General features: G+C 33.5%; 2 protein-coding genes across 2 annotated transcripts in view; one reads left to right on the forward strand and one right to left on the reverse strand.

Annotated features, from left to right (window-relative positions):
* Window positions 1–16,966, forward strand: part of LOC139988969 (damage-control phosphatase ARMT1) — a 300,302-nt gene extending 283,336 nt beyond the window's left edge. The window contains exons 2-8 of the mRNA XM_072006804.1: window positions 14,421–14,479; window positions 14,573–14,735; window positions 14,837–14,942; window positions 15,021–15,268; window positions 15,336–15,521; window positions 15,610–16,000; window positions 16,079–16,966. Coding sequence (XP_071862905.1) covers window positions 14,647–14,735; window positions 14,837–14,942; window positions 15,021–15,268; window positions 15,336–15,521; window positions 15,610–16,000; window positions 16,079–16,438 — 1,380 coding nt within the window. The 5' untranslated portion in view covers window positions 14,421–14,479; window positions 14,573–14,646 and the 3' untranslated portion in view covers window positions 16,439–16,966. The remainder of the gene's footprint in view (window positions 1–14,420; window positions 14,480–14,572; window positions 14,736–14,836; window positions 14,943–15,020; window positions 15,269–15,335; window positions 15,522–15,609; window positions 16,001–16,078) is intronic.
* Window positions 16,967–18,093: 1,127 nt separating this feature from the next.
* Sau (Golgi phosphoprotein 3 homolog sauron) lies at window positions 18,094–21,985 on the reverse strand. The gene is made up of 4 exons (XM_072006806.1): window positions 21,320–21,985; window positions 20,968–21,214; window positions 20,705–20,880; window positions 18,094–20,439 (listed from the first exon to the last, which is right to left on the reverse strand). The coding sequence occupies exons 1-4, from the start codon at window positions 21,569–21,571 to the stop codon at window positions 20,191–20,193; spliced, it is 924 nt and encodes a 307-aa protein (XP_071862907.1). The 5' UTR covers window positions 21,572–21,985; the 3' UTR covers window positions 18,094–20,190.
* Between the last annotated feature and the right edge of the window lie 304 nt (window positions 21,986–22,289).

Here is a 22,289-nt window from a genome sequence, read left to right on the forward strand (position 1 = left end):
TTATAAGGGAATTGCTCGAATTAAGCCGACATGGAATCGCGTTGAAATGGGCTGCGAAACTAATTTTAAAATAAGGCTTCCCGTCGAAACGAGGAGATTATAGAAATCTCTGCGTATCTGTGATGTGATCCGCTTTATATAAAATATTCATTTTCTATTCTATCGTTCACAGAAGCTTGGAAACAGCGACAAAATCAATGTCACCAAACCGATTACTACATAAATACAACTACAACGACATGTGATCAGACTTTTCAAAGAGCCTAGATCCACGCATAACCCATATATGAAAAAAAAATCATACAACAAATAAATGCACCTTCAACAGGTATTCGAAAACGAGTTTGAAACGCCGATGATTAATGGTTTCGAATAAAGGAAACGAAACCGTGTAACGATATTATCTAGTGAAATAGCATATTAAATTGATTACTTATTAATGAATGGTGGGTCGATCATTCTATACAACAATAAAAAATCTCCAACCTCTCTCATCCCATAATCGAAACGTGTTTACATAACAAACCGTCATCTTCCCTGCTGTATTTTGGCCTGTACTAAAGCCGCGGCGTCGCGAAATCGCGGTCTTGTTTCATAGAACTCTCTCTTTCTTTCTGAAGGGAGAAAGCCGAGTTCACGGTCGGCAATGGCCGAAGAAAAAGGCCTCGTGAAACCTTGATGAGCCGTGCTGCCGGCAAGTAGGCATTGTGGCGGATTATGAATTAAATTCACCCTCGACTAGCTCCGTGCCAGCACTTGCTTCTCTTTACTTTACTCCATAATACGGTCCGTAGCTCGCGGCTGCCCCTTCGGCTCTTTTCCTCGACCATTCAGTCCCCACCCTATTTCTGTCTCGCTCTGTAACATTGCTTTCTCTACTCACCAGGTTCCTCGAGCTCTCTTCTATCTTGATTCTCTTCAGTTTCTTCTTCACTCTCGAGAGACTTCACCGAAAGTGGCCGCTACGAGCGGCATTAACCAGTGTCTGTGTACGCTAGTCCCTGTTATTAGCTCCTTTTTCCAGTTAAGCTCGAATCTTCCTTTTTTCGTTTCCTCCCGTTCTCTCCTTTTATTCGAAAGCAAGCTTGGCGATAACGCGTGCCGGTTAATAGAGCCGTCTACATTTTACAAAATTACTATTTTTTCCTCCCCTCTGTTGCCCATCCTTTACGTCCTATTCCTTTTGTGCGCTTAATATCACCGTGAGTTGTCCAAAGATTACGTTAACCGTGTTTGTATTCGAATGAAGTTCGCATTTACGCGCTGGTGGATTTCCCCTGGTTTTCCCTTAGGTTTTGGATTTTATAGGCAACGTTTCTAGGGAAAAATTTCACATTTGCTATTCGCTGCGAAATAAATATTTAGAAAGTCTGATGGTTTCGAGAAAACGCGTGCTTTTTATCATAAAATTTTTAGGATGGAAGCAAGAACGAATCTACGTTCAAATTGCTCGTGGAATTAAAAAAGTCTCTGTCTTTAAGGGAGTAACAGGTATGAAAAAAGTATACAAGAGAAAATTAAATGATGCTACGAGGTTTAGCCTCTTATGCCACCATAACATTATGCATTTACACGCACATATGTAGCTCTAAGGTGTGATTGTATTCTTTTCTTCAAAATTTGAATGTTTCAGATACCATCGAAGTATCAGATCTTATTTACAAAAGTCTCTAATTTAATTGTTTTATCCGATTAAGTCTACGTCTGACAGCATGACTTTGTTATAAAAAGAAACCATGAACAAGTAAGTAATAGATTAGTTCGTTCCTAAATAATAGCCACGAATGCCTGCCTGTGATTTTCCGTCATAATGCGTAACGTCGCCATTTAGATTTCCTTATAATTCTATGAAACGAACATGAGGCTACGTATTCACTTTCATATTCCAAATTGAAAAACAAATTGGTTTTAAAGCAAAGCCTTGCAACCGTCATGATCGACATTAAGCGCGTATCATACATTTCACGTCCAACCCTTTCGCAATGGAACACATGGGTGAGTTTACACGGCAACGCACGGCGAATAAACTTCTTCGAGTAACTAACTATGACGTTCTAACATTGAGAGTGCTAACTTCTTCCTTCATCAAATCCTAAACTCATCATCCCGTCGAAGTTCTGTCCATCTCTGGAAAAGAGATTTTAGTCGCCCCTTTACCACAATCGAGATAACGAATCCTCGCTGGGGAAGCGCAATTATATCGATCGTTTCAACGGCACGTACGTGACGTCCAGTAACTTCATATCCTCCTCTTCCACTTCGAGTTTCGCATCGAATCCGTGGTGTACTTTTTATTGGAAAAACTTTGACTTGTCTTTGTCTTCTTTTCTTATCCAGTGGGCGCGTGCTACAAAAACATCGTTTCTGCCTGGCAGCACGGCTTCGTGATTGAGAACGTGTGTAGAACCTATCCGCACTCATTTTTATGTTCTATTCAGCGAAAAGTTCCAATACGCTTCGCGCGAAGCATGCATTACGCGTATTGGATTTTTAAGCTTGAGAAAATAGTAACGTCTAATAAATTACGTTTTCTGAACATAATACTTTATTTATGACTTTTTGAGAAAAATTTGAAAATATAAGTTCTCGTACCAAATTCCTCCCACTTCCTCCGTAACGAAAATCGAAAATCCACCGTGCAATCATCGATATTCGCAAAACATCTGGCAGAAGCGGAAAGCACGAAAGCTCCTTTAACAAACGCCATCAGGACGCAACGCTAATTATCCTGAAACACTTGCAGCATGGATGATCCACTGTTCAACGGAATCATTAGTCCGTGCGCGCTGGGGAATTCCCGCGGCCCTCTTCCGCCGCAGTATTTGTTCGTTGAGACGTCTGGAGTCTTCATTATGACACATATCGAGCATACTTATCCCAGGAGAACATGGTCCGCGCGTCGAAGATCGTGGAAGCGCACAGGAATCCACAATCCGTTTACGAAATTTGAACGGCAAGGCAATCGTCCGCACGGAGACGCGCGGTTAGAAATTACAATTCGAATTCCAAAGCCGTGGCTCGGCGTGAGAGACACGGTCTCACCATTGGGGAAAGCTCGCCGGGGGTTGGTGGGTGATATACCTAGAGAATAGTAACCCAGGGTCGGACTGGCAGTTGACCCCCACACGGATATCACAGGCTTTCAACCCGATCGGCATTCTCGAATTCTAATCGCAGTTCCATTGGAACCCGGACACACGACTCTTCCCTCCCTCTCTCTCATTCTCTCTCTCTTTCTTTCTCCGCTTCTGTGCTGAACGCGTTCAACGAACAACGAACGCGTGCTCTTTCCACTTCCATCCCTCTCTGTACACACGTAGACCATTATGAACGGAGAATTCTCTTTTAATTAATTTCCTCAAACTATGTTCTTGAGAATACTTGATCGAAAGTGAAAGCAATGACCAGGTTCTTATCGTCACGATCCTATTTCATCATCACTTTTTAGGTTTTGTGTAAGTATTTAAAAAGCTGAATTTTTTATAAGATAAAAATTGTACTAAAACAAGTTATTCAATTATATCGTGTCTCGAGCTTTCGAAATCTACTGGTATTCATCGACCACGCTAATATGATTAATTGTCATTGTTAATTTCAAGTTTATAGGAAATTACCAATCTCGGCTCCTTTCCTACGAATTTAATATTTACTTCTCGCAATAAAACGCAATGAGACTGAAGTTCCATTTCAGACCTTTAGTACCTTTACAGCGAAGGAAAACAAATCTCCTAAGAACTTCTTTACGACTCGATCGTTCTGAAAACTCTTCGGCGTTTATTTTTCGATTTCCCAAATAAATACATACTTGTGATCTATAGCTTTATATTTATCAACTAATTGAACAAATTTCATTTCAATGAAAAAATCCGACCAACGGCACGTGTATTCATTCCTAGCCAGTAAAACCGAAAAATAGAGTTCTTGTGGGATGAACACATTCTCAACCGGAAGAGACCCGTCGATCCGCAAAACGGTTTACTTGATTTCCCTCGCAGTTGAGTGCAAATGTTTCCAGAAGTCGGCGTGAAAGTCCTACGGAGTTGTTGCGTTGAAATTGCTGCTATTTGTATACCAAACCCTGAATTCCGTTCGCGAATCAGGAGAACGAGAGAATGCTCGCATTAACGTGTGCACATATACGACTAAATGTGCAATAATCACAATGCAGAAAGCGGTAAACCATTCATGCGCGTAAATGATTGTGCTTGAACGGTGCTGCGAGCTTCCTCGTAAAGTGTGTACTTTTGATTTTCTGTATCAAAGGTTGACACGAAATGTGGAATGCGTGTAATAATTTACGACATTGATCATTTCTGTCTATTGGTAATATTAAAATAGAGTGATAGAAACATGCGAGTAATTACTAATACGAATCGCACAACGATCCACGAAATAAAAACGTACGACAACTAGGAGATAAATCGTCGTCAATGCAAAAGAAAGACGTTTGTCCATTAGTCGTTCTAACTCAATTCTATCCTCTTTTTTTCCTACCCACCGGAAAAATTTCAATTCACTCGGCACAGCCGCTTCTCATTCCTTTTAATCCTGTATCCTGATTACTGTTATTGCTGGCTGGCAGAAAGATAGAGAGCGAAGAAGATAGACTGGGAAAGGAGAGTGAAATAGTTGGTCGGTTTTAAACTCCGGGAATTGCATCTTCCGAAGGAAAGCCCGTAGGCTGTGGACGTTGGGCAATTACCCATGACCGAGGAAAGTAAACTAACGGACGCAGAAATAGATTTGCATTTTTACTAGAGACCCTCCGAGAAGTTACGCCTTACGTGTACCTCGAGGTTTCGTACTTCTCGCTTCGTTAGGCAAAGTCTTAATGACGGAAGGTCCTGAAACTTGATAGCGAAGCTCTTGAATATTTCAGTGGCAGCGTTTAACGCATACAATGCTTTTCAGCGAGTTTTTCGATGAAAACGTACTCTCGATGATTTTAAAAACGATTGATAAGTTTCTGTGACAGGGAGAACACCTGAATATCTGGAAATTAAAAAAAAATTATAATTCGCGATAAAAATATTTAATCTATGGTAAAAACAGCATTTTGCGAACAATGAACATAATCCTCGCTATAATTCCATCATCGAAACAGACTTAATACAGAGGAATAGCAAAATAAAGTTTTACGATTTAAGAGAGAAAGAGAGCAGCATTATAAGATAAAACAAAAATACAAAGTATACACGTATATTACGATACGCGTAAGTGGTTGATATACGCGGAACACGCAAACCTATATAACTTTTGCTTCGATGAAAATAAAGCGTTATTTTTACATGGAACAATACAATTGATATGCGCTCACACTACGATATAAATTTAATGGGAAGAAAGAAAAATCGAACAAAAAAAATGCATACACGAGAAAGAAAATATTCACACCGACGTATCTGCACTGGATATCGCTTGCCATAATATCAGTAACTACGTGGGAGCATCGCAATATGGAAAATTCATGAAAATCGCGGCGGACATTCCCAGTGTATGACATTCGCAAAAATTTCGTCGGATACTTTTAACGGCCCGTACCGCGTATTTTATACGTGAAACCATTTTGCCGGCTGCGTACGAGCGATTTCAATTAAATTAAATTCCAATTAAATTAAATTCCAATTAAATTATAGGCCAGCTCCGTTCCCTCCCGGCCGAGAGAACACATGTATTCGGCCTTGTGTTTCAAATGCTCCTTCTATATATAGGACAGAGTTTAAAGCGAATATAAATAATCCCAATTGCAACTGAGTTCATAAATTGCGAAATATTTCTTTCTCATCTTTTGTCGTTACCTATTTTCTTTTATTATATAATTTTCAATAACTTTGAATAGCGGTACGGAATTACAAGTTAAGAAAATTATCTCGCTTTATTTTAGTATTTCCTTCTTTCATTTCCAATCTGTATATCCGTATAAAGTCAACGACTTTTATCGATTGTTCGAAAACAAAAATGGGTAGCGAGAAGATGCGTAAAAATTTTCCCTTGAAGAAAAATACGATTATTTTATGTTGTTTTTGGTACTTTTCAGCCGACAAGCAATTGGTTGCCATTGAGACCGGGCAAATCTGCAAGTCGAAATAGACTTGCGTGTTTATCTGAGACTTGGTAAGCTACAAATAGTAAATACAACTTGTGTACCCAGTGTTTTCGGCAAGGCAGTACCTGTTTCAATTTGCCAAGAAACTATTTTGCTTTGGCAATAGCTGCTACTACCTGGTCTGAGTACAGAAAACAGGAAATGAAGCGCAAATTACTCGCGAACATTTGATTCGCTCGAAACAGCTTTTCCAGGAAGAAAAATTCCAGTGCTTGTCACCGCAATAACCCAAATTACTCTGTAATTTTTTGCTATTTCGTAAAATAATTTAGAAGTGTCAAGAAAAAATAATTCTCTGAAATGGTGTTAAAAATTTTTTGAATATACGTTCAACAAACCACAGCATGTAGTAAAAATATTCTATATCCTGCATATACATCTTATCCACTGTTCACACTTCACTGATAACGCCTAAATACCAAAAATAACTATCTTAGGAAGATTGATGTCGTGGATGCTCGTACACATTTTGAACGCCTATACATGCGCAGTATTCACAATTTCGCACTCTTCATCGGTAAAATCTACATAGAGAAAATGATTTCCCGAGTAAGATTGATGTCAATGTTCTACGCAAGTAATATGTACAAATATAAATTAAAGGTATTATTTAAATCCTTGACATACGATTATGTTAAAAAAATGCTCATATAATTTCATTTGAAATAAAATAATAATAATTCCGACATACATATATGATTGAAACACATATTAATAGCATAAAAAACAACAACAAAAAGAAGCATGAATAATCATAACAGCATACCTGTACAGTATAAGAGTATGTGGGGTTTTGCTTTTAAAAATGCTAAACCACCTTTCTACATACAAAACACAAAAAAGTAAAATAGAAGTGAGGTACAGATAAAAAGAACTAGATGCACTATATCTTTCATTATATTTCATAGAACATCTCAACATGGTTTTATCATGTCACCGACTACAACACCGACTACAACAATATAAATTGTGGTAATATAAGCAAGATAATACGATTCTCAAAAGAATTATCTTATCGATGAATCCCTCGCAACTCATAAGTCTAAATGTACTTCTAATCTTTTCAAGTTACAATTAAGATTTAAGGAACAGATTGTATATTGTAATAAAAATTTATACAAAGTATTTTCTTACAATACCACGAAAGTAAAGAACTCTGGAGCAAGTATAATAAGAATTTGCTATTATTCTGCAAGCAGTTTTATCAGGATTCTGATTAAGCTCGTACTTTTATTAAAGAAGAACTACGACGAATCTGTCAACTGTCTTTGAATCCGTAGATAATCCCTCCAAAGGAAAAAAATTTCTTAATTTCCAACTCTAAAAGCTTGTTAGAACTTGTTCCATGATTAATACTCCAAATAATCTTCGCCAACAATTAGTAATCTTTACTTACTTCACAAATATAAATCTAATTAGTTCGGGAACATTACGAAACATAATATCAAAATGTCAAAAGTTTTGTATATCTTATTGATTTTGATTAAACAATTCAATTATTTTAAATTATACAGTATCATATCCCAGAAATTTCTTTTACAATCCACATATTTAACAATTTAAAAAAAATCGGAAAAACAAGAGAACAAATCAAAACGCAATGTTCGAACAACCTTATCCGTAGATCGTGCCATCTGGAAAAGATTTTGTCGCGGTACGGCACAGACGCGCCGCGAACCTGCTTGTCGAGGTCCATTTGTTTATTAAAGATTATCTCTTGAAACGACATCTTTCGTTCAGGATGAAAGCACGGTAAAACGGTGGGGGCCGTACTTCCGAAAAGCAGATGCCCATACGGTCCGGAAAGTTAAGTTCGTTAAGTATCCTCGGAGGTCGTGTCTTATCGGGTAGACCTGGCTCTGATCCTCCACTTACCGTGCCGTAGCATAACAATTACCCTATTATTTCGCACACAACCTGTGCCAGTTCGCCACCCTGTATGCCGCGCGTTTCCGTTTCACGATACACGCTACTCTTTTACCTTTCGTGATCCTCGGCCCGAACATTTTTACCCTCGCGTGTCCCTATCTGGCGGTCTACAAGCATCGATGTTGCGTCTAATTAGCGGACAAATGGTTAACTACGTCTTTTAGCGCGCTATCTTCTAATTGACCCCGCCATTTAGATTAATTGCATGGCCGCTAAGGAGCATCTTTTATTGTCTTAGAGCTCAACTTTTCATGAATGGAGTTCCTATGCGATTTCGTCCTCTTACATTCAACATAGCTGAATACACTGGTTTATCGGCTTAAGAACAACCAATAATATTTTAAAGCATCTAAAATTTCACGTGAATCATATTTTCAAGTTGTAAGATAATTGAAACAATGCAGTCTTAACAAAATTTAAAATAGCAAAATTGTCCCTTTATTCGCCACGATATTTTCAGTAGTCTTAAAAAAACGTGGAGAGGATGTAATTTAAGTAATTTACGGAACGAAATCATGCAATTGGTAGTCCAAACAGTAACGTTGATTCCATTGAGGCTTTCGCATTTACCATCGTCCCTCAGCTGTTTACGAGCTCTACAAGGTTTTTATTGTTACCATTATCCTTATCTCACTTTGTAAAGCAATCAGCGACTTTACGTTTGCGTTCGTACTATAATTTCCATAGCCGTTTATATCAATTTATGAAGTATGTATATCAAAAAATGTTTTTAAATCGTTTGTGAATATAATTACATACAGTCATGTATCTGCCTCATTAGTAAAAGACTCTGCAATTACCAAGGATTATCTTACAATTTTTCAGTTTCTCCTTTTCTTCACAGACAGTTACATCATAAAAAATTCTATATTAGACGTCGATCATACGTCCGACTTTGTTAAAGCAGTATACGTCAGAGTTCGTTTTGGCACTATTCGCAGCGAACCGCAGTTGCAATTAGAACGAATTCGACTTCCAAAGGCGAGTTTAATTCGGCAGAATTAGAAGTGCGGAACCGACTCTTCCTCGTACGGAAAACTCCGGAAATTTCGAGAGTTCATCTGGACATCTTGAAGGGGAGCACTGAAAAAAGATACGGATAGAGAGTCGAAAGAAAAAGGAACGGAATCGAGACAAACGTCGAACTTTTAAAGAATGGCGGAAAGAACGAGTCGTTCGAAGAATAGCTAAAGTCGACCTCTCCGCGTTTGGGAATTCCAAGATCGGAGAAATTCGCATAATCCCTTTGTAGAACAACCGAGGAATGATTGTATAATGTTCGGAAAACAACCGATATCGCAAAACAAGAAGTCCTCTTCCTTAATTAAAGCAAGAATGTAGTGAATGTGAAAATGAGATATTATAACGACTTTTACGTGTAATGACATTTCCAAAATTTTATAGAAGTTGAGAAGCGTGAACCATATGCAAATGATTGATTAAATACCTTCAAAGAAACATAAATATCCGAATCAACTAAATTAACTTGAAAAAATATGCTTCCTTTCTGTATACATATAAAATATCTAATCGCATCCAAACCGTATCTCTTAAATGTCTATATAAAACTACAAATATTAATTTCGAAATAATGTTTTTTCTACATAAATTACCGGATACATTTTTACAATGAATGGCCGAGCGTGTTGTTTCAAGGAAAGTAATTTTTCTCGTTTAAAAGGTAGTAAAAGTTAACGCCGTTTCTTTCAACCTGAATACCGTTTATGTTTCTTCCTACGGTAAGTTTGTTTCAATCTTACGATATTCTGAAGTTTTCTGATCGTAGAAGATTGAGAGTTTTGAAGAAAAGTGAGCAAGGAAAAAGCAGAAAGGCAAGGTTGCGCCGTGTCGGTCATCGTTAACAATTTCAACGTACTACTTATCGGAACTGATAAAAATACTCCACGAAACTTAAATTTCTTTATTATTCAGTACTATTCCTTTGAGAATCGTTTTATATGCTTTATATTATTGCATTCTTACTTCAATATATATTAAATTCAGCTCAGTAATATTCTGTGAAAAGTTGTCTTAACAATTTCAGAAAGAATCTTGTTCTTGCTTAAAGAATATAGAATAAAGATCTAACATTTATAAAATGTTGTACTCATAAAAGGAAGCAAATAACGCAACCAGAATATTTTAATAACGCAAGGAATAAAGGATATTACCTGACAAAATTATCCTCGTGTAATATCCCACGTAATAATCAACTTTTACGATAGCGAGAAAAGAGAAATACAGTACCCGGAAAACCAAAAACGTAGTAAACCAAATAAGCAATCGAGCAACTAACAGAAGTGTCGTTTCCTCCATTACCAGCTGCTAAATTTTCTTCTTTCGCCTTTTTCTTTTCGCGTATGAACTCGATTAATGTGGTAGAACATCGCGGCTAACGTCACTGCAGGAACATCGTAAATACGTGAACCAGATGGCTAGCAGTAATTTCGGAAATGAACAGCGTAAAACGTCACGGATAATCTTGTTAGAAGGCAGACTGGTCGTCAATTAGCGAAGTCCTTTATATTTAGGAGTTATGTGCAGTGTTAAGCAACCAGAATCTAAATTTTATGAGTGTATAGTATTCGCGAAATACAAATACCCTTCTATTCGCTTAGTTTGTCGAAACAATTTGCGATTTTCTAGTCCGACAGCGTAGATGACTTAATATCTTTTAATTTTCAATCACTGAAGGAAATATTACAATATTATTACTAAAATATTTTTAGTAATTTGTTATATTAAAGTGAACATCGAAAAAACCAATATTTTAAAAATATTTCGAAAATTCTTTTTAGATAATTCGAAAATACGAAAATACGAAAATTAAATTTAATAGACGCATACGAATGTATCTTAATCCTCCTTCGTTCAATTACTTCTAAAATAAAAGATTTCCAAATTCCATTTAGAACTCGAAAAATATGTAGTTTTCCTCTATTGTACAATAGCAATCGACGTATCGTAAAACCACAGGAACATCAGATTTCAAGGAGGTGCTATGGTGTTGCAGATCAGTGTTTCAAGTCAAGAACGTGAACAACATCCCTAGAGTATCTACCTACCTACTCGGCACACTATGTATAAGGTGCATACAATTCGCCAACGATCACATAAAAAAATCCTCATTGACATTCTCACCTTCCAGGATGTATCTCAAAAAACGAGGGTTAAAATATATCGTGAATTGGATCACAGTGGAGAAAAAGATGTATCCTTGAAGTTATACCTTGCTCGATAACATACTAATTAATTTAAACAAGTTCTTTGACATTTCTCGAGGCACCACAGCATTACGATTAGGTGGAGCTTTTCAGACCGAGTACAAGAGAATGTAAATGATGGGAACTGGCAAGTTCATTATAACGCTGTAGTAGGACTGCACAAATGCTCGCAGAACTTTTGTGAATGGCAGTTAATTATAATTAATTCCACATTGTCTGGTCGACAGCTCGTACTGATTTTTCGCTCGACAAGGATCATTCAGAATTGCCGCGAACTTTTAGTTATTATCGGGATTAATATGAATACCAAATTGGTACATCATACCGGTAAGACAACTCCCCACGGTTATTTTTTTTCACCCTTCATTAAACATTATTTTATAGAGCATGAACTTCTCCCAATGCCATCAATTTACCGTTCCTTACAATTTACAAGTTCTTATACTTAGATACTTTAATTTTATAAATTAAATAGACAGCTTTGTATATGTATATCATGTCATAACATGGCTAGCGCATCTCTTAATATATGTGGAAGAATTACCTAAAAAGTAAAATTGCTTAAAGATACACATTAAACTTATAAAAATGTATATTTAAAAAAAATTCTATTATTTATATAAACCAATATCTGTATCTCTAACATAGAAGCTCTAAATATAGGGTCTAAATACAGAATTCTATAAACACAGATATAAAAGAAAATCCAACAATTTACAATCGAGGCACGCCGTTTAGCCACCACTAAAACAAAGCGCAACTCGATTCAGGAGAACATCGCGCGAGGCAATAAAATTTGACCCGTGTTGGCATCGGATGAATTTAGGTTCGCACATATTCGAACACGGATTTTAACTCGAAAATGTCGGAGAATGCAAGACGAACTAGCCGACACCGCTCAGAAGCATATTATCAGTTCGTTCTGCGCTCATAGGAAACCGCAATTTCCACGGATTATACGGACGAAAACTGACTCGCCTGACTGTATAGCGTCGGCCAGGCTAGTGGAATTCATGGGTCGCGGGTTATGCCGCATTCGGTGGTATGTAGTAATTAGCAACATTGCTTCCAGAACCCAAAGGTGGAAGGAGGACAACCGAAGTAGGATCGGGATATCGCCAACACGGATTTCATTCGAAGGAATACAACGCGGCAAATTACTGTTACTATGCGGCCTATCGATTGTTTCGGTACGAACCCGACTATCATGATCGACTGGATTTTTCTTCCGAGATTTCGTAACGTTTATTGGATAATATTATATTTTTTATGATAGAAATTTTTAAAAAAGTTTTATAAAAAAATATTTTAGTCTAAAAAAATTTTTTAATTTCGAATTTTTATAATTTTATAGATTATGTGATTTTTTTATAAAAATAACAAATTCTATAAAATAAAGTTTTTCGTTTTGAATCTGATGAATCATCAACAGTTTAAAAACGGCAATAGTGCTTCCCGTGATATTATAAAACCACTGGAGACAACGCCAGCTCAATTGTTTGAGCTCAGCTTAATATTAAATTTCATAAAGTCTCAAACATCTGTAGCTGAATTATCGTCCTAGTTTGTTGTTTCCTAGGAGAAAGCAAAAACCGAGTTGGATGCAAGAAGACGAAATAATTTCGAACTTCTTCGTCTGATGTCTTTTTTGCTATCAATTTCTACCTGCCAACTGAACTTCAACAAAACTGCAGGAACAACTGACGCTAATGCAACCTCGTAGATCGTTACAGAACAGCTTAAAATGCAGATTCGCGTGTTACCATTATAATATGGCATGTCGAAGAGCAGCGAGGGCAAAGATTAACCTTAGAATTGGATCCATGAATTTCACATACTAATGCTTAATAACCAGAATCAAGAAACTATTGCAGGAAGCAGAGGAAGTTAGCTGCAAGTGATTTTTACAAGAAAGAAATTTCATTTCTTAACGGAACCTCTTGACAAATATACAACGCGGGCATGTTTAACTACATAATAAACTTCTAGTACTTCAACGTAATATCTTCCGCATTAAACGCTTAATTTAAATTACATTCTGTTTTATTTGACGATACGTTATGTTTAAACAAATTAAACTAACAATCACGTACTTTTTATGACAATATGAGAATTAACAGAGACACGCAATCTAGCGTAAGTCTGTACAATTAATCAGAAGATAGACAATCGGTAACAGACGCAATAGATCTCCAAGTGAAATATTGTATGAATAAAATCATCTTGGGACCCCATCAAAAATGAGATTCAATATACAACAAACTCCGAAGCTACTTTTAGAAATCTGGATAAGATTGTTTATTTATATGAGCATCATACGATACATTATCTTATTACTCTCTATTTTTACATTTTGTCCTGATAAACTTGCACACTACGAGGAATACATTTATTCATGGATTCCAAAGGTGTAATTTATATTCCGTCGCTTTCTGCTTCTTATGCGAGGTTACATAGCTCAGTGGATACTTAAACTTTTGCTGATACTAGATAAATCAAATTTAAATTTGCCATTAAATTGCGTAACAACTTGACTATTTGTTATTGAAATTAATTAATCAATAGCCAAATAATGATCTGTATGTGAATCTCCTTTTCATATTATATGTAATTACTATATATTCTAATATATAATTAGTTCTTCATATGTATACCAAATATATGTATATATATACATATATATTCATAAATATTAAGAATGCGTAGGTATATCTTAGTTTTATGACATAAAAATGCAATTTAGTATTTTGGGAACAATACCTATTGTATCGTATCAGAATAAAAAGAATTACCAAAATATACTAGAATAAAAAAGAAATAATTGATCATTAATTCTACGAAATATCAATAATGTTAAGAATTAAATATTTTAATTCAAATTAAATATCGGTATTTCTATTGTTTGAGATATACATATGAACTGTTATGAATTATGATCAGTTTACGATTCACGTTATAAATTATGCTGCTTGCGTGTTATCAAATACGGAACAATTTACGCGCTCGTTGCTCGTTTTCGAGGTACGTGCATATGTATGCATGTGTATATGAATGATGATGAAACAGTATTCCGCAACACATACGCACGCGCACTGCACGTGCTTATAATTATATAGTAACACTTCGTTCGTTCTCTGCTGATCATAGTCTAGTTTCTGTAGAATATATCAAAAAAAGAAACGATAGCCGTACCAAAGATTGAAAGAAATAAAAGCACGAGGTATACAACAATCTTTATTTATTCAGTTACGTAATAAAAATTGTGAAGAAATATGAGATATCGTTGGTATTCGTTCGTATCTATTCATTTCAGGGTTCACTCTGTAGCCACAGCTGATTGTGATCTATTGCAGTCTAATAGTAATAGCAAATTTGAATAGTGATATCATGACCCAAAGATCAAATTCCGTAGACATTCGAGACCTACAAGATATACAGACACCCTTTGGAGTATGTTTATCAGGAATTTATAAAAGGTAGAACAAATTTTTTACTTCTATTTAACCTTTAAAGGAATAAAAATATTCTGAAATTTATGTACCCATTGTTTATTAATATCTTCTTATGTTTCTTACAGGAGCTTTGCTTATATAACAATTAAAGATAGATTACCAGTAATTTTAACAAAAATAATTGATACTCTCAGTCGTAACAAAGAAAATATTGCTGAAATATATGGAGAGGTAAAATACACATTTGAAGATTCATTTGATAGAGTCTAGTGACTTATGTATAACATCTATAACTTTTAAACTGTTTAGAACGCCACAGAAGAAATTAAACAAATAACAGGATTTATCAGTAAATTAAAAAATGAAATAGCAACAAATAAAACTTTAAAACCTCTGCAATTGCTACCTGATATTAAAGACAATGATGCTGAAGAATGGAATAAATATCTAATAAAAAGAACTGAAATAGAGGAGGGAACACCAACATGGTTCAATACTTCTTGGCTATATTGCGAATGCTATATGTATCGAGCACTTGCTCAAGAATTTGCTCTCCTGTAAGTTCTATGAAAAATTAATAATCGATAGTATGTAATATAAATATGTGAACTTTTTTATTTTCAGGAAATCTATGAAAAACTATGATCCTTTCGAACAACAGAAACAGAGTGCATTTACAAATTCACTGGCTAGCATAGAAGCACTTTCTACTTATACTGTGAACCTCATACATAAAGTAGAAAATCTATCGATAGTCGAAACCAAAGACGAACTTTTTAAACTTCTTAAATCAAATCTTTGGGGTAACAAGTATGCTTTATTTCTTTCACTACATTTGCTATCTTAATTTTATGCATGTAATTCTGTCATCAAATTTACCATAATATGTTCTTTGTAGATGTGATTTATCTTTAAGCGCAGGAGCAGAAGTTAGTCAAAGTACTAATCCTATAGAAATATTAAAGACATTAGATAAAGACATTCTTGTAAACAATTTAGAATTCGTTTGGAATTTATTAAGGAACAAAGACAGTGATGATACAAATATTGTAGATATAATACTTGATAATGCTGGTTATGAATTTTTTACTGATTTATGCTTAGCAGCATTCTTAATTGCAAGTAAACTTGCTGGAAAAATCAGGTTTTATGTAAAACGTTATCCATGGTATGTCAGTGACACAACAGCAAATGATTTTCAGTGGACTCTAACATACATGGAAAATTCACCAAATGAAAGTATACAAGAATTAGCTAACTATCTGAAGAATAATGTATGGTCTATTGAGGTAATCTGTTTCTTTTCTTTCCGTTAATTTAAAAAAATAATTATTACAAAATATTAATATCTTCCATATCTTATTTAGGTAGAACTATATTGGACAAGTCCTTATGATTTTGCAGAGATGAAAAAACGTGACCCAAAATTATATGCTAAATTATCGGAAGCTAAATTAGCAATATTCAAAGGTGACCTAAATTATAGGAAATTACTAGGTGATATAAATTGGGAATATACAACAGAATTTAGACAATCATTAAGAGGGTTTCATCCAACAAATATCTTAAGTTTGAGAACTGTAAAATCTGATGTATGTGTTGGTTTAGTGCCAGGTGTAGCAGAAGAATTATTTAAGGAAGATGAAAGTTGGATGTTTACAGGGCAATATGGACTTATCCAAACTACAATAGCTGGAACTTGTCAATGTTCTAACAAAACATGTTAAAATTTTATGAATCATGAGATATCAGAAACATTGAACTATGAACAAATTTCTATGTGCTGCTGCATATATTTTGTATTAAATGTGTACTATTCACAATTCTGATGCATTTCATCCATTGTATATTCAGTGTACAGAATTAATTGTATATATTATGTATAGTTTATCAATTTCCAACTACAAAAATTACATATATAATCCAATTATTATAGCAGTTAATGAACACATATATGATTAATGATTATTTAAATTGTATAATAAGTATGTGATGCAAGCTATGAAAATAATTATCAAAAGCTACTCTATAATTATATTTCAGTAATTATATCTTTAGTAATTGTCTTTTTGAATTTTTCATACAAATTTCTAAATATGTATTATATTTTGTATTATAATATTAGTTTTGTAATTGAAATTTTCATACTACAAACTATTTTTCCAAAATAAATGATTTAATTATAGATAAAATACTGTACACACATAAATATAGAACATAAAATAAAATTTTGCGAATTCTATTTCAAAACCTTATTCATGTTTTTTTATCTTCAGTTAAAATTTTTCAAAATCCATGTAAATAATAAACATTGATTTTTATGTTTCTTATATGTTATGTTATTTTATCCTATACTTGTATATATATCTCATTTCTATAAATACTTAAATAATAAATAATTACTTTATTATCATTATATATATTAATGATATACTAATAATAGTATACAATTAATCTGTATCATTTAATACAATTCCAAATGCATGTTTTAATATACCAATCCATATTATAAATTTATATTGAAAAATATACGCTTTCGTACTATCATTTATTAAAACCAAATTATACAAAATATTGGTTATGATAAAATAGTATTAGAATAAGGAATGTATTCTTTATCAAATACAATTCACTCTAAAACATTTTTTTTAATAAAATATACATAACACAATGAGTGACACGTTTCAACCGTAAAAGTATATAATTTTTACAGTCATGTGATATATAAATGTATTTGGAAAGGTATATTAATATAAGTATATTTATATACAACAAAAGAAAATGATGAATCAAAAATATCAAATATCATTCCTACAAAAATAATTTTCACAAAATATTAATACATCCATAATGTTATATTATAATAGCTAATATAAAATACTAGCTTTTGGTAGTTAAAATAAACATATATTAGATTGTTGTAATTATATCTAATTTGATATGATGAAAGTACTAATTGTAACATGTGTCCTTGGAATTAAAAGAATATCTCTATTCTATTCCTCTTATCTTAAATTTAAAAAAAAGGATAATAACAATATAAAGTATTAGACTTGAAATTTTTAGTGAATATATACTCCAAATATTTATATGTAGCACCATACTCTAGAATTAAAAGAACTTGCAAACATCTCACCAAGTGGCAGTAGAACTCGTAATAATTAAAAAATAAGTATTTTAATTTGCATGTACCCATCAATATGTAATATTCATGAATAACATAAATTTGAATTTATAGAAATTAATTACTTTACTATCAGTAACATTGTAATAATAACTGCTAAAAATGCTTAATATTTATGAAATGCGTTTGTCCAGCAAGCTCTTTTTTAAGACAATTTAAATTATCTTTTGAAACAAATTCTTTAATAATATACAGGTATAAAATTATGATATTTATTGACTATTTTGCTGTATTACAAGAAATTTAACAATAGCTCATACTTCTTAAATCTCTTTCAATAAATATTTATGTTATTTGAGATGCAGTATAATAGTATTCCAATATTGCAATAACATAAAGAAATCTATATATGTTTATAATTTTATAGTACTAAGGCAGCAATATTAAAAGATTTTAGAATATCTATTTCTTTTGCTCTTATTTATTATTTCCAAAATGTATGTCAATATATGTATGTATAAACAAAAATAAGTTTATTGTTCTATAATACATATTATCTAAACACATAAAATAATTTTGTTATATAAATTTATGTAGGGAACCCCTCAAAATTATAAACAAATTCAGTTGAATACATACAGGATGTTCCAAGAAATATTAATCAAACAAAGATAACATAACATGCTGCTTTAAACTAAAAACATCTATTATTAAATTAGTTAAATTAATGGTAAAGTTCTAATCCTACTAGTACGAAATTTTCAACTACTATTATAACCATAAAAGGTACAAATACATTTGAAACTGTTTAATCTGTTCTAATGCAGATACTGAAACTCTTATGTGTATTTAAAATATATGAACCTAAAATTTTTATAGTTTTTAAATAAAAGGTAATAATATAAAACTTATATATTCAAATCAATATGATCATCTTAAATATTGTCAAAAATAACAATATACCTTCCATTTAAAAGATCAATATATTTCCACAAATATAATTTGTGAACTAAATACTCAGAAATGCCATTGTTAAATACATACTAAACTTATTATAAATATTCAATTTTCGTAATGAACGAAGATTTGAGACCGAATATTAAGCAATTGCACAAGTTTACGATTTTATTAATCTAAGGCATATTTACGATGTATGAAAAAATAGATGAAAAAGTGAAATAATTGAATTGTTTTTCATACATTGATCATTCAAAAGTTGCTAGAAAATATTTAAATGTCCGATAAATAAATTGTTTCGATTGTACAAACATTTCAAAGAAAGATTAAATATTTCTTGATCACCCTATACACATTTAAAGATTTGTAAAAGACAATAGTATATGATACTAAAATTGGTAACAATTATGATTCTTGAAAATCCCTTATTCGTCTTTAACTTTGTTTGCCTTGATATAATAATTATAACAAACAGTCCCCATTTTATATTTTTTCTACTTACATAGTATCATATCACATCGTATAATGTTAACAATAGTAACATATATACGATAAATTAATAACAAAATTTATCGCGAACATACGAGCGTATCGCATATTAATTAAGAACATAACAGCTTTGACATATTCGTTTGCTACCTTCAACTATTCCCGCGTTACATTTCATCATAGATCATAGCGATGCATCGAGAAAGATTTAAGTTGGATAGAAATGACTTTCATAAACTATTTTTGACATCTGAGTACTTTACTGCCACCTAGTGAAACTATAAATATACACTAGTTTAAAAAAAATAAAAACAGATTTTGGAAGTATAAACCTACTATAATCCAGTTTTCTATAAAGAAGACGTAAAGAAACGATAAAAATTTGTCACCACTGTGCAAAGAATTACTTTCATTGCTTTCACATTTAGACAACTATCAGAAATGTGACATTTGATCCAACATTAAATGTCTGCCATATAATTGTCGCGTCTGTAAACATATGTATTTGCAGTTCATGTTCAGATAATAGACACAGAGAAGATATGGGACAAAATTCAGCACAGTGCAATCTTTTGTTCCTGAGCTGACATGGCACTACCCCACACGCAAAGTACTCATTCACACTTTAAATTTTGTTATTCTTTTTTTTCTCTTTATAATATTTAAATATGAATATTCATAATTCAGCTATCAAATGTATTAAATAACAGTAATGGAAATGACTGATATTCTAAGTCTGCTTTACACAGTTGGGTTCAAGGTATTTGGTCTGAATTATATGATCATTAATAACACTTGCAGCTACTCCATTTCAGATTGCAACAAAAATTTCTGTAAATTTGATAGTCCCAAGTATTCATACTAGTATCCAATATTTGCTTTATACACTTGTAATTTGTGAAAGAATTGTTACTTAGTGAATGCAGCAAATACTGCCCAAAGGACTGGATTAGCATTAGGTTTAGCAGCTTCTGCTTCAAAGTCAAGGTCCAATAGTGTTCGCACTCGTCGCATCGCTAGTTCATAGTCGTCATCTGAGAGAGGTGCAAACGCATTTTCTAATACATCAGCTGCATGAGCTAAAATAACTAAAGCTAATGTTCGCCTATCCATACGGCCAGCATCATTGACCCAGCGGCTTAACACGGCTTCTTGAATCTGAGAGATATAAAAAATACATTTTTTATATATAATTTCCCTGTCATTATAATTTTTTAATTTCAACAATCTTTTAAACAAGATTCATACAATCTAATCATGTTTACACTTTTATGTGTATATAAATTTATATATAGGTAATAAGATATTACTTTCACTTAAATATAATGAACGCACCAAAGATATGATGAGTAACTAAAACTGAAACTTAAATTAAAGATATAATGAGTAAACAAAAATAATACAAAAAGAACATAGAATTTACCTTTTTTACAAGTCGACTTTTGGCAAGATTATCAGTAAGAGGATGAGTTGTCATATCGAAGAGTAAGAAATTCTGTTTTTCAGTTGTCAAAACTCCTTTCTCAACAAGATTTTTAGCTAATCTTTCTCTAACATTTTTCAACTGATATCTTAATTTGAGTGGATTCCATGTTTCTCCTAAATAAGGAAAGATATATAAAATATTATAGGAGTGTATTATAAAAAATTTGTTATCAAATAAATATATTTTCATGCTTAACTAACCACTGAGATATTCAATCCAACTAGGAACAGTTTCAGGTGGATCAGTTTCTTTTAGGTGTTTTAGAGCTTCGTCTAACAGAACATCTCCTGTAGGAGCATCATTTTTCAATAGAAGTTTTCTCACCAATAGTCCCTTTTTGCGCATACCAGCTTTTTCTAATTCTACTCGACCACGAAATCCAAGTTCTGCCAAAATACAACCACGTAACCCGGAACTTATGCAATCATTCCAAAATGATGTGTAACCCTGTGAGAAAATATATGTTTTAAAACTCAGGTATTGATTCATAATACATTTTACTATGCATGACAGCAAAGAAATCAACTACAGCTGAAAATAATGTCAACAAACCTCCTTGTCTTTCAGGCCAAGTAATAAAACTTCCTCCATGAGTGTCAATCTGGTTTCCTTATCAGAATCTTGGGATTCGTCGATCTTGGGATTTGAATTAAGATCTTTTTGCATGGTACAGTCTGTATCCGTGCCATGGCCAGATAATTTATCATTATTGCTAATATCATTAGATCCATCCTGGCCTAGACCACTACCACTACTGCTGTTAACAACACGTCGTCGTTGTACCAATCCGTCAGTGCGATTCATTATTTGACGAAGCTGTGCTTCTTTTACGATTACGTCCGCGTGTCAAATACGCCACCGTGTCGCCTTTACTTCCGATGATTAGGTGTGTAGTCAACCGTAGTTAAAGCAATCTGGCGGCATGTATTGAACAATACACACTATATTGTTGACGTTTTAACAAATATGACATATCTTTTCAAGATGGCCAATCTTTACGAACGTCGTTATTTTGTTCCACTAGTATTATCTGTTTTTATTACACTTGTATTAAACACAGTTAAAAACAAGCCTCTATACGTTATGCGTAACACTATCGTACTCAACGTAGTTCGTTGTTTCTGCGATACATTTACTTCGGCGCTAATGTTTTCGGAAAGAAACCTATCACAGCTCGATCAAGGCCCTCTCAACTCTCAACACTCATCGAGCCTAGGATACGAATCGCGCACCGCGTATTACAATTGTTTAGAATGCTCACTCGACTCAGACAGAGAGATCCTGTCGCTCGGTCGGTAATATCGGTAGTTTTGTTTACCATCGTCACGTCAAGTTTTCTGTAAAACTTGCTGCAATAATTCAAAAACCCATCCACGTACATATGTATATATAGATATGTAATATCTTGTCATGTGCCTTGCATGCCCGCGCGCAGAAGTTCGTTATATCCTCCGATTCTTCAAATAAATTTTGATGAACAATTAAAACTGAATACGTTTTCTTAAATTATATCTGTTTATAA

Source organism: Bombus fervidus, chromosome 7, assembly GCF_041682495.2.
Source record: "Bombus fervidus isolate BK054 chromosome 7, iyBomFerv1, whole genome shotgun sequence".
NCBI classification, from domain to species: Eukaryota; Metazoa; Arthropoda; class Insecta; order Hymenoptera; family Apidae; genus Bombus; species Bombus fervidus.

Coding starts and splice junctions, on each gene's coding strand:
- Sau (XM_072006806.1), bottom strand. CDS start 21,571: ATGAATCGCACTGACGGATTGGTACAACGACGACGTGTTGTTAACAGC. Junction 21,215..21,319: donor TTGGCCTGAAAGACAAGGAG/GTTTGTTGACAT, acceptor ATTTTCTCACAG/GGTTACACATCATTTTGGAA. Junction 20,440..20,704: donor AAAGTCGACTTGTAAAAAAG/GTAAATTCTATG, acceptor TATATCTCTCAG/ATTCAAGAAGCCGTGTTAAG.